Consider the following 16,417-nt stretch of genomic DNA (forward strand, 5'->3'; position numbering starts at 1 on the left):
TTAGTGTAAATTGATATATTTTTTAGTAGTAGAGAAAAAATTGACTGGTGTGAATAGCCATTAAAACTTGAAAATCAGATTAAGTAGGTCAGTTTTAACGAATGAAATTAGTGGAAAGTCGCCATGAAAACTGGTTGCACGCCACAGTAGGTGGTTTCTTTTCGCCTGTTCGCGGACTTAAAGTGTACTCTTTTTACCCTAAAACGTTTTTTTCGCCTGTTCCTAGGTTGATAATTACTCTGCCCCCAAAACTATTCGCTTGTTCCGGAGTATTAGGGCTACTCTTTTTACTCCTTCTAGAAAGGAGATGTAAAGGAGTAAATCGGATTTTGTCGTTTGCTATCTAGAATTTATCTGCTGCCAATTTGGAAAAACGTTTTAACTCTGACTCGCCACCACAGTATCGGACTAAAATGACGTCATAACGTTACTCTTCTTACTCTACTCCGAAATCCCGCAACAAGCGAAAAGAAACCCCCTAGTAAAAGCAAGTGTCGGCTCGACGTCAAGTAGCTCTTTTTATCAACAGATGTCGCTATCGTCGACATCCAAACAAGATAGTTAAGCTACATTTTGACCCAAAAGGCGATACTTAATGGTACCACTCGCGTTGATTGAATCGTTTGTAAATTGGTCAATATATAATTTAGATTAAATCCCACTAAATAGAGTATAAGTTTTCTAAATATAATACTCTACAATGGCTCTCTGACGAGGTTATCATTATAGGCTATTTTGGATTTTAGCTTCCTTTGCCACGCTCTCCACTAAAGTCGCTTTTTTCGAATTTTTTAATAGATTCATGGCCATCTCTAATAACAGGGGCCTTTTCATAATACAGGAGGCAATGATAGAGCGGACAGTTGCTTTAATTAAATGTACAGGTACGAAGACTGGATCACATACGTGTAGAAATTTGGAAATAAAACTAAAAAGTCGAAAGGGCAGAACGGAGAAATTCCATTAATCTTTAATATCCTTTTCCTCGTCAGATGGGGTTCGAAACTAAACCGTTCGATACTTCAGTCTTGTTACGCTTATAGCGCGGGCTATCAATCTATTTCCTAACTTTTGGCGGGAGGGGGCGCGTCGAAAGATTAGAATCTCTCCGAAATAACGCGACTCCCCATTTTCTTCATCCTTTACAATATTAAAGATTAGGCAAAACAGAAAAGAGTGAAAAATCCGGCTGGGAGGGTTTTCGGAAATGGCCGATTTGGAGAGCCGGGGAGTTGGAAGCGAGCCCACCCTCGGGGGCTGCCTATTTTGGGCAGAAGCTGGTTTGGCCGTTTTTATACGGGTTTTATATAAAGCTATAGTCATTATGCGCGAACGAATTCGAGCGCAAAGAATCGGAGATTATGGCTTCGTAGATTAATTAAGGTAATTAGATCCGCGAGCGCGAATTACGTCTTGGCGCTTAGCCAGATTGATGCTTCTAATTATAGCCGATAGATGTCCTCGCCTAACCCGTGACTAAATATCGAAAAGTAAAAAGGACCTCCAATGACCGTATATAGCCTATAGGGTTGTAGATTAAGAGCTTAATAGTTGTTTAAATGGCCGCGATATAGCGACGTCCACCTACCTAGCTTCCTAAACATCTCTTTATCGAATAATTTATTATCTACTAATTACGTTCGCGGACAGTTGGATTAAACGATAAAGTCTACGTTTGTTAGAAATAAATTTAATTTACGTTCGCTCGATATGGCCGCGTTAAAAAAAAATGCAACGAAATAAAAGAATAAGAAAATAGTAAAAATTCGTAAATGAAAAACTTACCCTCCATTTTTGGGCCATAGGCTCGCAGCGCCATCTCCTGATCCAGATCTAGCACTCTGTCGGGATGAAAAACAAGCGAAAAATTTAATTTAGCAGTGGCCCTGGTTTTTATAGGTTTTTTTATTTCTTTGGAGGACGTAAGGATGGAGCAAAAACCAACGAACGAGCGACGACACATAAGACAACAACGTGTGTGTGTGCGTTTTTGGAAGCAATATCCACGTATGTGCGAAATACACAGAGAACAGTAGACGACACAGTATATATATATAGAGAGAAAGTGCTGGACACGTTAACAAGATTGCGTTTAATGCATTTTATGTACCACCACCATCTAGAGAAGCCGCGTGTACAGGGGGGATACCAAAAATCCGAATACAAAGACTCTTTCGTGTACCAAAACTCTTTAGGAGAATATAATTGACTCTGACGCTTAACTGACTGAAACAATGGACCAAGAACGACCGGCGCCAAACAACAGGATAAAAACGTTTATTTACCAAAATGACACGGTTAAAAGAACAATGGTGCTCGTTTATACTACCACTACATATTTACTGTTAAAAGAAACTTCAGTGAAACAAAATCGCAAACGAACAACAAAAACACCGTGAATCCTACAATTATCATTTCAACAAAAAATATTCCAGACTTTTATCATTAACTATTTTTCCTATTTTCGCTTCAATAATGCAATGAAATTTCGTCGAGAATCCACGAATGTAATGTAGAATGCACTTAGAGAAACGGTATGCAAATCATCTAAGTTTTTTTCCTCGAAATCGAGACTTTTTCGGAAGGGAAAATATTCCATTTTGTATTTTGTCTTTGTTACTTAACTTTTGTTTTTGGAATAGTTAGCGTCAAAAAGAAATTGAAATTTATTTAGATAAATATTTTGGCGATTAACTTGGGAATTTCTTAAAATTCTATTACAATTTATCCTAAGAAGCGAAGAAATTTAATTATTGTTTTTCGAGCTTTAAGAAGTAAAAATGGGTCACCAAAATACTTCTAAGGTGTCTAAAAAAATCTAATAGGGGGCCCTTTAATTTGGCTCAACTGACCCAAAAATCCTGGTGCCGTCACTGTTAAAATGCCTTCAATAAAGGTCCTTTTAAACTGCTACGATTACAATGATGGATTCCTGATTTCAACAAAGTATTCAATACGGGATTAAAACTGAGAATCGGTCACGACATTCTGTCCCTTCGCGCTATCTAAGGTAATCGTGCATACAGGTAATAATTAAGCCGCTTTTTAATAGCCAAAACGCAAACGTCGCTTTAAAGGGGAACTGTCACACCTTAAAATTGGTTAAAAACCATTTAAATGGATAGAGGACGTACGAAAATGGTTATACAAAAAAATTCATATTTTCAGTATTTGATTTATTATTAGCAACCAAATTTCGAGTCTTATCCCACCGACTCGAGAATCTCAGAACCGCTTGGTTGAACCTACCTGCAGCGCCATCTCGTGAACGAAATATTATTTTCCCCGGTTTTATCGTTTTTCGTTCGGAACTGTCGGCTGCTACGACATTCTCCTTGGCTTTTCAACCGAGTTATACTCGTAGATTGTAGTTTATCGTGTTTTTAAAATGCCTTACACTTTCTCAAATTTTTGCCGCTTCATTCTTTTGGCGCTGCACGTAGGTTCAACCGCGATTTCTGAAATTTTTGAAGCCGTTTGATGTAGGTTGCGGAAAAAGTAGCGTATCTTTTGAAATAATTTTCCAATAACTATAAAATTTCTGGGACATAATCATTCATATATTTTCTATCATTCTGTTAAAAAACCTCTTAAATTTTGGTTTTGGTGACAATTCCCCTTTAAAGCAACTTTAAAAGCTGGAGAGTAACGCGCGTAATTTTGTAAAAAGAATAAAAAGCAGACCAAATATAATTATTAAAACAATAACAAAAAAGGCGAAGCACTCCGGATCAATACGAAAAACGACGCGTTTAATATAATCAGCCGAGTGAGTCGACGCAGTCTTTATAAAGGAACGGGGAAATCGAATAGCAGTCGAACGGATATCTGATCGTTCTGGAAAGTTTGAAAAGCGAGAGGGGATTGCGAAAGGATATTGCACTCATCAAGATAAGATTGCTAGTTTACGACACGTGGTCAAGTGGCTGAAAATATCCGCTAAGGCTAGTCAAAACACACTCCTCTCGGTGGTAGAGTAGCGGACGCGAGGACGGATCAACTTCGGAGAATCTCGGAGGAAAGTCCCGAGTCTGGAGAAGAAGAGCGAGGTGGGGTCGATGCGAAGATAAGGTACGCGTTGGAATGGGGATTCGATCAGAAGTTCCCGACGCCAACGGCTCAAAATCTCAGGAAGCTTCTCGGTTCTTTTTTCCGAAGCCGACTTTTGGCGAAAGGCCCGTTTCCGAATGAATGATTACTTCGCACCTTTTCTTTATTTTTTGCCTCAACACCCTTTTTGCTCTTAAAAGTATTTCTCAATTTAAAACGAAATGGCGGAAAAAGAACCTTCCATGAAACTTCAGTTTTTCCATCCGGCCAAATTACGTCTCAAACTGATAAATTACTCATTTCAAAAATGAGATGGAGGAAAGAAAAATAGACCGAGATAGTTTCACTTTAGAAATTATTCCGGCTGATTCTGTACAGAAACGTAACGCTATTCCTTCGAGGAATTCTCTAAACCTTAATATCGCATTTTTAACTACTCGGGAAGACGAAACGACGCTGTTGTCTCGAGGACACTCTGGCGGAATGTCCTTCGGAGAAGTGCGGAGGACGCGCTGTCAAAATTGCGGTCTTATTTATGGAACACTTAAAAGCGAACAAACTTAACGGCCGTTTCAAACTTTTAATTAAAATTGCTGCGCTACTATGAGTTCTGTTTATCGTCTGACAACTTCCTGGAAATATCAACCGGCGAATAGCGGTGACGTATTCATCCGCCAAAGAAAGTAGGACGAAACGCTGAACCGTATTTTACGTTTTAAACCGTAATGGAAAATTCCTTAGTTTGGTTACGAGCGAACGACGATATTAGCTTTACTAGTGATTCCAACCATTAGAAAGGTTAAGCTCGCGATAGAAAACGAGGAGAGTGAACGTGTTAACAGTCTGTATGCAATAAAGCTACTTTTACATTCCTATCCGTTGCAACTTTAATATTATCTCAGCAACACGACTTAAAACATTCCAATATTTTTCACATTGAAATTTTCATAAAAATTGTGAATTCTTTTAGACAATTAAATACTTACAAGGAGAGTACCCGAGGTGTTTATTGCCGATTTTGTTCAAAGTCGGGCTATATGAGACCTATATGAGATATGAGATTTCCCAAAAGGGGACGTTGCATTACCCATTCGATTTGCCATGGCAACCGAAAATGTTTTTCACCACTTAAAACAAAAATAAGATTTTTTCCTTATTTTACTCAAAAATGTTACCGTTTACCCAAAATTTATGAAATTTACCTATATGTGGTCCAAATTACCCATTTCGTGATTTCCAAATTTAAAAAAATTCTTTATTGAAACCGAGAAAATCCCATGCTTTTTTTAAATTGAGATTTTTTGTTTTAAGTGGTCAAAAACATTTTCGGTTGCCATGGCAAATCGAAATGGTAGTGCAACGTCTCCTTTACGGAAATTTCATATCTCATATAGGTTTACATTAAGCCCGACTTTGAACAAAATCGGCAAGTAAAGTTGATAATTTCTTTTAAAAACGTTAAATGTACTTTTAAATATTTTTGAAACAAAGAACCAAACTAATTTCGCAGACGTCTACCAAAATCCGGGTAAAAATCGCGGAGTTACCCAGACCAGGGCTTAAAATAAAATTTTAGCAAATTTTCAGCCTATAGAATGGATAATGGCGCGTCCAAAGTCAAACAAAACTGGAGTCGAAGAAAAAGTTAAACAGTGAGGGACCAGCTCTGTCGAAACTTAATGATGAAAAAGTGAAGTAGGACGAGAAATCTATAAGAGGGTCTAACAGTGACTGTATCACTCCGCGGAGGAAAAACAAACCAAAAAGGAGGATGGCCCAAAAAAGTCGTTAATACTAGCTTCTTTTTAATCGCCTCCGACGCAATTAAAAGACCGACGACAGAGTAAACCTTACCCTACCAATAGCTTTAATCGAAAAACCAGATGACCCCAGATGCACGTGCGGGGACGTTTTTAATAAGGGATAAATTATAGGCCTATCTTTTAACTTTTTTTTACGACATTCCCCCGGGGGGGGGGGGAGGAAGGGGTTGGCAAACCAGATTAATTGTACGGTGTCCCATCCCCCATTTTTAGCTTTTGGTTCTTTTTTATCTTTAGAAACCGGGTTGTTAAAAAGGAAGGCAAAATCGGCAATCCAAGAGCGTTTCTCAAATACTAATGGTGTTTTACGGGTACGGGTTTCTCGGCGTTCTGGAGGAGAGCAGAGTGGGTCGAAAGAGGTCGGATTTATCGATTAAGAAAGCTCGAAGGAGCCAAGGAAACGAATCGGGATCACTAACAAGGAGGGGGAGGAAAGCGACTACATCTCGGAGTTAACGATATTTAGATCTCTTCTCAATCGCGACCAATAAATTTCTCGAAAGCCGCGGCGCAGAAGAGCCAAAGGTCGAAGCGAACAGCGCTTTCTTTAAATGTAAGTCAACATTTGTAATGCACGATGTAACTTCCTTTATACCATTATTGTAAAAAAAAGAGAAAATTTCATTTGGAATGAATAATGAATCCTCTTGTTGTGATCGAATACAGACGTTCAATAATTTGGATCGCTACGATATTAATTTAGGGGTAAAGTAAAACATTGTACGTTTCTTATTACGAAATTTTGAATGTAGCTGATTAATCTAAAAGCTATTTCAGAAGTATTGTATATCTTAGTGGGAATTCGTAATGCTACTAGGAATGTTTAGTCGTTACACTTTCTATGCTATTGTAGTGTAGTAGACAGGGTTAGTACGAGATTTTCGGAATTATTTTCCTGACTTTTACGGGTTTTCTTTGACCTATTTTCAAACTTTAACCTGACAATTTTTGTACAGTAAATGAAAGGTTTGAGGTAAAATTTTGCAAAATATTTAATATATATTTTTATTTCATATTTAAAATAATTATTTGACTGATTTTTGGGGCCATTTTGAAATTCCCTCACTTTTTCCTGAAATTTTTAACCAATTTAAAATTCCCCGACTTTTTGGAATCAATTTCAAATTACCTGACTTTTATGAACTAATTTCAAATTTCATGACTTTTCCCTGAATTTTAGGAACCAATTTCAAATTCCATGTCTTTTCTCTGACTTTTAGGAAGCAATTTCAAATTCCATGTCTTTTCTCTGACTTTTAGGAACCAATTTCAAATTCACTGACTTTTCCCTGAATTTTAGGAACCAATTTCAAATTCACTGACTTTTCCCTGAATTTTAGGAACCAATTTCAAATTCCCTGACTTTTTTGAACCGTCTTCCAATTACCTAGCTTTTTGGAACCAATTTCAAATTCCCTGACTTCTCCCTGACTTTTTGGAATCATTTTCAAATCCCTGACTATTCGAGGTTTTCCAGGTCGTGTACGAGCCCTGCGTAGTAGCATGAACAATCATAGAACAATAATTTTACGCCTTGGCTCAAATCAGTATTTTTAACCATTTCAATACGCGTAATTAATGATCAAATAGGTTTGTGAAGAACTATTTAAATTTCTTTAAGAACTTAATTGGGAAATCAAATCGGGAGTTTCTAATTAATATCATTTTCTATTTTGTTCATTTTCCGGGTCTACGTCATCCTTTGGGGGGGGGGGGGGGGGGGGCACGGCCATGACAGGATGAAATTTGTACTTTTTTAAGAGCCTATCTTAAGTTTGAGATTCGAGTTTTATAGATCAACACCAGATGGCATATTAAACCGGGTTTAGTAGAATAAACGGAAATTGAATTTTTATTATTTTTGAAAAAGGCTTTCTATACAGCTTATGTTATTCGTTTCAAACATATAGGTACTTTAGAAAATTCCCACTTATTTGTCAAAATACGTTTCGAGTATCTATTAAATTATCAGGAAAACGTGGTTTAAAAATAAGTAAATGTGTTGGCACCTATTGTAAGATTTTAGATTAACGGCATCATTTTTACTTGAGATACGCTATATTAAATGGGTTAGATATGTGAATATTTTTAAATTAAGATTAATAATTTCCCTTAGGAACTCCAAATTCAATTTACACGTAGCGTATGAGGGTAGCTAACAAAATGAAAATATAATTTAGGATGGGAAAGGTTATACAGTATATAAAGCCTTAAATTAATTCTATATTTCATTTATGGATATTATTCACGACTATTATACGATTTAATATCCAACAAATAAGTTTTTATTTTCGGATTTGGATAGAAAAGAAATTAACGGAAAATTTCATATACGAACGCCGAGCCCTAAATACGATTCATAAATCACACTGTACTTTATAGTGTTTACAGTTAACTGGTCTAGTTTCTCGTAAATTCACAGATTTAGTTGGTTGTAAAAGTGCAAATTAGGTAAGTGAATTTCTAATCTAATCACGGTCTAATTTCAAATCGGCGACGAACTTAGCGTAACACGACGCGACCTAAGCCCTAAGCGGTAAACCACGCCCGTTTCTATGGAAATCATCAGGGACATCACGATCTTCCTTAGACATTCCGAGTGTGTACGTATATAATTTCCTAAGTGAAAAAGGAAGAAAAAGAAGGGAACGATCTATTTGGAACCTAATTAGGAGTCAATCTTGAAGGCCAACAAATTAGCGATCGCGCGCGTATAATTAAAGTGGTCTTCGCTAAATAAACAAGTCAAATATGGGCAAACTCAGCGTGCCAATGGTTAAGTCAAACAAAGTTTAAAAATCAATGTTTTCCTGGAGCTTGTCGAAGGGAATCAGGGTTTTAACGCGAACTACGCCACCCACGGAAGAATTGATTTTTAATTCATTTACTCCACCCTCGACACGATTTTTCGCGTCTCTCTCGTTTCCGAGTTATTAGTTAATCTCTTAATCCAACTAAAGGGAATAACCCCCCCCCACCCCCCACACCCTTAAGGCCGTTTCGTAAAAATGTCCCGATAGAGGGCGGTAGAAAGAGAGTACGTATAGAAACAGGAAGGACTCGGATCTAAAATGAACTGGGAACGACATACCCCCTTGAACACGCCCGAAAGAGTGGAGCATGAATTGCGAAACAAAACCGGAGCTTAAAGTTTACCGTTTCGTTCGTAAGAGGCGCTGCCGCAGCACGGGTGCTTTTGGCTATAATATAGTCTTTCGCCAGAGGGGAAAAACCTGCCATCTAGCGGGATGAACAAGCGACGCTTGTTGACACCCTGGGGGAAAACACTCCCCGACTTAAGCCTCGGTCAAACTTAAGCAGGCGACGTTTTTATACGAAAGTTGGGGATGAAAAACTTTAACGACTCTAAGGGGAAAAGCTAAAGACGACGTTATTTTTAAGGAAAAACTTCTCAACCCAAAATGGTGACTATACTCAGTTGCAACCTTAGATAGTGAAATATTCTAATAAAGAAATCGCTTTAAATAATACCAGAAGTAACGTAATAGAAATAAGTATGTTATTTCATATTGCCTTAGTTCTAATGGTTTTCGACACTGACGCTTTCGCCCAACTCCGTCTTGGACTGAGTAATTTTTTATCATCCTTGATAGTGGCATATTCAGACCTTAATCGCGCCCTATTTCTGAAAATCAGATCGATGATAACTTTTGCTACTAGTCATACTTATGGATATACCCTTCTTATGATAACAATAATAAATAATAAAATTCAAAGTTCCGCTATTACCGCAGACATTGTACTAGACGTTTTGACCTTTCTAAGTTTGCAACCGGGTATAATACGAAAACTCGTCGTTCCGTAAAAATGAGACGGCGGAGCGTGACTACTTTCCGCATCCTCATTTTCTTTCCTGTCAAAGGATTATGTAAAGGTGGTGAGACAAAGGCCGCTGCTAGGAGGAAAGGAATACCTGGGCGGAGAGCCTATCGATTGAAGATGAGGAGAGATTGAGAGGGACGCGCTTCATTGTAGTGATGGACCATCCGCTCAGCCGTGGCCGCGCGCTTTTCAGAGCGTGAAACGAAATAAAAACCTGTATCGGAGAGGGGGCTTAGAAGACCTTTCTACTCGCCGATCCCCTCTTTCTTAATACCTGGTAGCGGTGGCTCAAATTGTTTTCTCGAACGAAACGACGGACGTGAACCGACCGAAATTGTCTTAAAAGCGCCCAAAAACCCCAAAAAAAGAAAGATAAAGAATACAATTCACCCGTGGAAAAATGAGACATATTGTTGGCGACCGAAATGAGGTTTTTCTCGACAAAAGCGAAAAAAGGGGTTAAAATGTTTCGGGCCGCATCTGTCAATAACACGTATAACTTCGTCGAGCGTGTAAAGACTGACGTGTCGGAGTTGTACGCCCCGTCGGGCCATTTTTCTCGCGTCAAGATTGACGCGTACAGTTTCATTTTCTCTGGCTACACCTGGTCGGAGTGAAAAGCGTTTTCGTAGATCAATAGTTGCGCGGTGGGTATATTTGTATTTTTTAAACGGAGTTCTACCAAAGCGAGGTCTCCTTTGTTTTGCAAACAAACGCGACGTTTATAAAGGGGGAGATAAAATAATTATTATGCCACGACGAGAACTTACTTAATTCGTGACGCTGTAGCAGAAGTAAAGTGCTTTAAATATAGTATTTACAAAAGTGCGTGATAATAATATATATGATATTTTTGTAATTTTTTGTACTATATCCTTTTTGCCAAAATAACGAAATAGCGACTTCGTGAACTACACACTTTTGGGGAATGAAGCTAGCGAAACATAAATAGATTTCAAAATTAAAATTAATTATATTTTTTGAAATAACTAAATATAATACGATGGCGTAACCGTGGGGATAAAATTAAAATTAAATTTTATTACTAATTAATAATTAAATTTAATAAAGATTAATTTAAACTATAGTTTACGTTATCGCTGCACTCCAATAGGCCTTTCTATAAAGTAACATTGGCCTTCTTGTTTAGATGTATCGGTAATGATAGCGAATTAAAAATCGACGAGTCGCCCTTTTTATAAAGATCTAACCTTCAAAACAGAACTGAACTCTTACGTTTCTAGTGACGAAAGCGATACATTAAAACAAGTTCGGCAAGCGTAATGACTTTATAGAATGGCTAATTATGTATCAGTTTGTCAAGAAAAACCGGCTTAAAACTTTAAAATTATCAATAAAAATCAATTAAAATAAATCAAAATTCGATTTAAATCAAATAAATCAAGTTTTTCGATTTAAAAAAAAATCAACAACCTTGCTACAAACACAAGCCGATTTCCGGCGAAAAATAGTTCATTCGTTTAATTGTGGGAGTATCAACATGTTTGTTGGTCTGAAATAGTCGGAAGCTTACGGTAATGAGCCGTTTGCATGCAATCGTGTCACCAGATATTCTTATACTGTTCACGTGATGATAGGCTCTTTTTAGTATTGCAGTATTATGAATTTAGACGCACTTTCTCGACTAAGTTTATTATAGACTTCTGGTTGTACGAATGTTTACGCAGATACAATGAAAGAACGGTACGATCGATGTTAGTTACGGTAAATGTTGACGGCCAAAGTATGCTTTAGAACGTGTTTAACGGATTGTGTTTCCCTTTTACCTATTAAACCGACTAAATATACTTGATTCCGAAAAAGTACAATATATTATAATATTATAAAAATAATATAATTATTTTGTCTTATTTATTTTCAGTGATATTATAACACTGTTATAATATGATGACATAATATATTAAAAAGCTATAGTACAGCCTATTTTCGCTAAAAATCATTTTAATTTCACTAGTAGTCATTAGATGGCGCACCGAGACACTTGTATTTTCAATTATATGTACTAAATTTTTTTCTACTGAGAGCAGACTACGCGTGTGACGAAAGGGTTACAATTCGTTCCATGGCGAGTGCTCTGACTCTCTAAAGACACCTGAACGTATTGGAGCGGTTAACAAATAGGTCAAGAATATCACGTTATTTCAAGGCATTTGTTAAGCCTAACGACTTGTAGCTCTACAAATATTACGCTTAATAAGTGCTTCAAATTACTCTAGAGAATTTCCCAAAATATTCGAGCAAAACTCTCAGGTCACAGTTAAAAATTTCTACCATAACATGCGCAACAAAAATTAGCATTTTCTACAAGCACATTATTTGGGCCTACGCAGATTAAAGTGGAAAACTACAGTACCAGAAATTAATCTACTTTTGACAATACCATATTTAATATCATTTATAATCAACGACGTATTTCAATAACCATGGACCAAGAATCTAAGGGGACTAACAGTTCCCGATATTTGGACACGGTAGGCGTGACCTAAATCGGAAGTCTTACTGAGGTACGCCAGACGCTTTGAAGGGCCTCAAGAATTCTGTTCAACTATGTCTTAGTCGGGACTTAGCCGACAGTACGTGCGAGAAAGTTAGGTTAGGCTTAGTTCATTAAATCTTTTAAGTTTAAAATTAATTTGTATTACAGTGAATTTGATTAGAAAACCTCAGACATACGTGGCTAACTGATTATTTTTACTAAACACATTAGTTAATTACCATTACTTAAACTTTTAAAGAACCAATTTCCAAAATAAAAGGTTTAAAATATAACCGACAAGAACGGCACCATTTTACAAAATTGAAGGTAAAAGCTCCAGCTTCAATACGAAACTACACCGGAAATCGACTTGTCCACATTAAGGGGGAAGAATACAGTAAAAGCCTCTTTTTCGTTCAAGCTGAACGTTTCTGTTTTAACAATTACATAATTTAATTATATTTTTCTTATTAGGCTGAACATTCCTCTAGTGCTTAAAATAATGTTGATAATTATAATATTAATAGTTAACGAGATATGAGGTCCTAACTAAAGGGTAGTTAGGGCGCTTGCCCAACTTGTTTAGCTCCGGGGGTCCAAATTAAAACGTAATAACTTAATTACTTTTAAATTTAAAATTGTCAAAATTATTTTAATCACTAAACAAGAGGCTGTTCTACACTTAAATATTATTTTATAAGTTAAAATACAAAATGAAGAGTTCAGCTTGAAATAGCGCGAAAGTAGACAATGGCCACTGTAGTCTTCCCCCTTAAACTAAAATTACCCGTGATTTTCCTATTCCCTGTACTAACGCGTGTTTTTTAAAGCCAGAACAGTGAGTCCCCTTAGATTATTGGTCCATGCTATAAGGGTAAATTCACAGTGTGGGCCGTTAGATGAATAATATCAGTGACGTAAACGCGTTGGAGTGAGCGTAAAAATAATAATTGTCGGCATTATTTCGAAGACTGGAGCCGTCATCGACAGAGAACTACTTCGTCTATAGGGCCAAAACAATCGCTTTATTATTCTCAACGGGGACCAATCCAATTTTGAGAGGGGGGAAGGCCGCCTATTGTGGCCCACGTATGTAGGAGAAGCCGGCACTTCTGCGGGCGAATGATAAGAAACGGGGCAGCAGGCACTTTACGGACAGTTTTGCCCCCGCAAAGGGCCATATAAATTAGGGCCGCACCTGAATGGGACAACTATAGAAGCGGAGGGCTTCATTGTAAACAAATGGCCAAACTAGCGTACCAAACGGGCTAAATTGCAGGGGGACCATAACAAGGCACCTAGAATATAGTTTCGCAGTTAGGACTAATGTTATCGTCATTACTGTCTGTCCTAAAACAATGCCCTCGCTTAATAATGGACACGGCCGCGCCATGGACAACTACTGGTTCCGATGACCCTCCGGTGTACTCGAGATGTTAGCCATCGAATGTCTATATAATGACCTATAACTGACCCATTTAAACGCCGACTTTATATATGTTGAATGCGTCGTTAACTTAATGTTAATTTAACATGTTCCACCGCGCCCCCCTGACAGCGCACTCTATTGTAGAGCCAACAGGGAAAAGGTTTGGAATACAAACGTGTTTTTCACGTTACTTCTTGATTTATTTTAATGACGTTAATTTCACGCCTTAAATTTAAGCCATTTCTGTACATTGAAAATAAATAAACTTAGTTATAGGAAATTATTTTACTCGGATAAAAGCAGGACTAAATAGTAGATTTACTCTTAAATTAAATGTGATATGGAGTTTTATTATATTTGGCACATTTAAATAAAACGATTTTGCCAACGTTCAAATATAAAGTTTGTGATACCAGATATTTTTCTATTCAAAGTTCTTGAATCTGGCTCGTGAGGTGAATAAGACATTCGCAAAATTTCAATAAAATGTTTTCTCTACTTTTGGAAATCTTTCTAATGAACTCAACTCATTTTATCAGATTGAATTATTTCTTTTCAGATTGTTCACAACGTTAATCAAAATTTACCGTATATATTATATAAATAATTTTTAACATTTACATATAGAGCATTGGTGTTTTTAAATAATAAATCCTACAAAAAAGGGGAAACTTAACATCTTTCAATTCCACAAAATAAAAAAATTATTAAAATTTACATCCGAAGTATTTTTCGCACAAAGTGAACCAAATTTATATTCTTAGTAGCTTAAAGTTCTTATACAAAACTAACGTTTTTGATTGAAGTATTTTTTAAGGAATTTCTAAAGGATATTACCCAATTTCCCAGCTAAAAGCCCGAGTTTGACGTTCACTTTTAAAAAATGTAATATACGCGGCCCACGACAGGAAAAAAATATATTTGTGACTTTAGAAATTTGCATAAATAAAAAGGATGATATGAAAGAAGCACGTCAATATTTTATCTCGTAAATAATAAAAACAGTATGATTTATTAAACAAGGGGGAGACTGTAACCGCAAGCTTGACAGAAAGAACGGGTGAGGCATGTATCGTACGTAAACAGAATTGGCCTCGCTTTCGACCAAAACTAAACGTTAAACCTCACAATATTGTAGACTTTCTGACGCCGCTAACACTTCGAGTGTCAATCAATGATTACAAGGCCTTTCTAGAAAATCCGTGAAAAAGAATACAACGTCGAAGATCTATCTCGTAAACGGAACTACACAAATTTTTTTTCAGAACAAGACTTATTCTCTAATGGCAGAACGAACAATAAGCCTTTTGAGTTTATTTGTACAGTGAGTAAATAAATATTTAAAGCACTCGCCGTATTTCAACATCTAGATCAGTTCTAATACCGTACAGATAAATATTGTTGTCAATTATCTCATTTTTCGGACTTTTAACTCAAGTGTAAAGTAATTTTTACATAATAATTTAACATAAAAAAAAGATATTTTTTTTAAAAGTGGGTGCGACATATTACTGATAAACAGCGCAGCGTTGCAAATTAATATTCTGTTTGATACAATAATGGATTAAACACTAAAGGATGTTCCACGAGCTAAGATTTCAATGCGGAGTTCGCGTTTTCTCGGTCGTAACGTGTTTCCTCCCCCCACGCTTAACTCCCCCAGGGGCACCGGATATGATTTTGCAGCGCCATCTCGTATTTTTTTTAAATAATTTCGCGGGTTTTTGGAACTTCGTGATTTTCGTCTGCTCTTTTAGTTGAAAATTATAACCACATGGATCAAAACACGCTTCTTTTATCAATCTTCAATTTCGTTCAAAATTACAAATAGTAAATAGTGAAAAGGTTGAATCTGCAAAGCTTCAAATCCTAAAATAAAGATCTTCGGTAAGTATATAAACGAAGTATCATTGCACTTCCGTTTGTTTGCCCCTGGATAGAAAACAATTTCCGGTTTGCGGGCTCGCGCCGCTAGGTGGCAAGGTTACTGAGTATTTTTGCGTTTTTTCGCTCGTGGAACATCCTTTAGTGTTTAATCCATGATACAACAACGTAAGTAAAATTGAATCTTACACGTTTTGATTTTTCTACGTGAATTAACATGGACTTTTTTCTCACGAGCTTGAGTAAACAGTGCAAAGTCATTTCTAATGAAATTAAAAACGGGGTTCCCACTCGGTCAGGTCAAATACCCCTCGAATGACGAATTTACCAGTCTTATTGTATTAAATTATCTTCCTAAGCTTTCAATAAAATGAAAAAAAAAAGAAAGCCTAAAAAACAATATATATCCAAAGAAATATTTGAAAAACCTCGTTATGTAAATTCCTTTTAATTTCAGGACAACAATAATTTTCTTAAAAGATGGTAATTTTATTATTTTATTAAAATAAATTTTAATGAAAGCTTGAAAAATCCCATTTCTTACCCATTTTAACCGTTATTCGCCCAAGGACCCCTCAAAGAACCATGGTTTAAAATTTTAGCAAAAACAAAAGTGGACATTTTCAAAAACGTTAAGGAACATTATTATTTGCGTTTTCGAATTCGCGCTATTAATTCCTCACAATTCCTTTCCAATTTTAAATGACTTTATAAGTCACCAGGTGGCAGGGAGGGGCGCAATAAAAATTGGCCTATTAAAACTTTATATTTTGAATATCACGGGGCAGCGTTAGGGAACGAGCCATATGAAAAGGAGCTCTGATAATTGAAAAGTCGCATTGGATTTTAATTACAAAGCGGCGCCCGGTCATGATTATAAAGGGAGTGCGA

At 36.7% G+C, this 16,417-nt stretch overlaps 1 protein-coding gene across 4 annotated transcripts in view; it reads right to left on the reverse strand.

Annotated features, from left to right (window-relative positions):
- unc-13 (protein unc13 homolog) overlaps positions 1-16,417 on the reverse strand; it is a 233,201-nt gene that overhangs the window by 39,669 nt on the left and 177,115 nt on the right. For all 4 annotated transcript variants that reach the window (XM_090163606.1, XM_090163605.1, XM_090163604.1 and 1 more), the window contains exon 9: positions 1,786-1,841. In XM_090163606.1, the coding sequence (XP_090019732.1) occupies positions 1,786-1,841 (56 nt within the window). The remainder of the gene's footprint in view (positions 1-1,785; positions 1,842-16,417) is intronic.

This window comes from Leiobunum rupestre, chromosome 11 (assembly GCF_980474605.1).
Source record: "Leiobunum rupestre chromosome 11, qqLeiRupe1.1.hap1, whole genome shotgun sequence".
Lineage (NCBI taxonomy): Eukaryota > Metazoa > Arthropoda > Arachnida > Opiliones > Sclerosomatidae > Leiobunum > Leiobunum rupestre.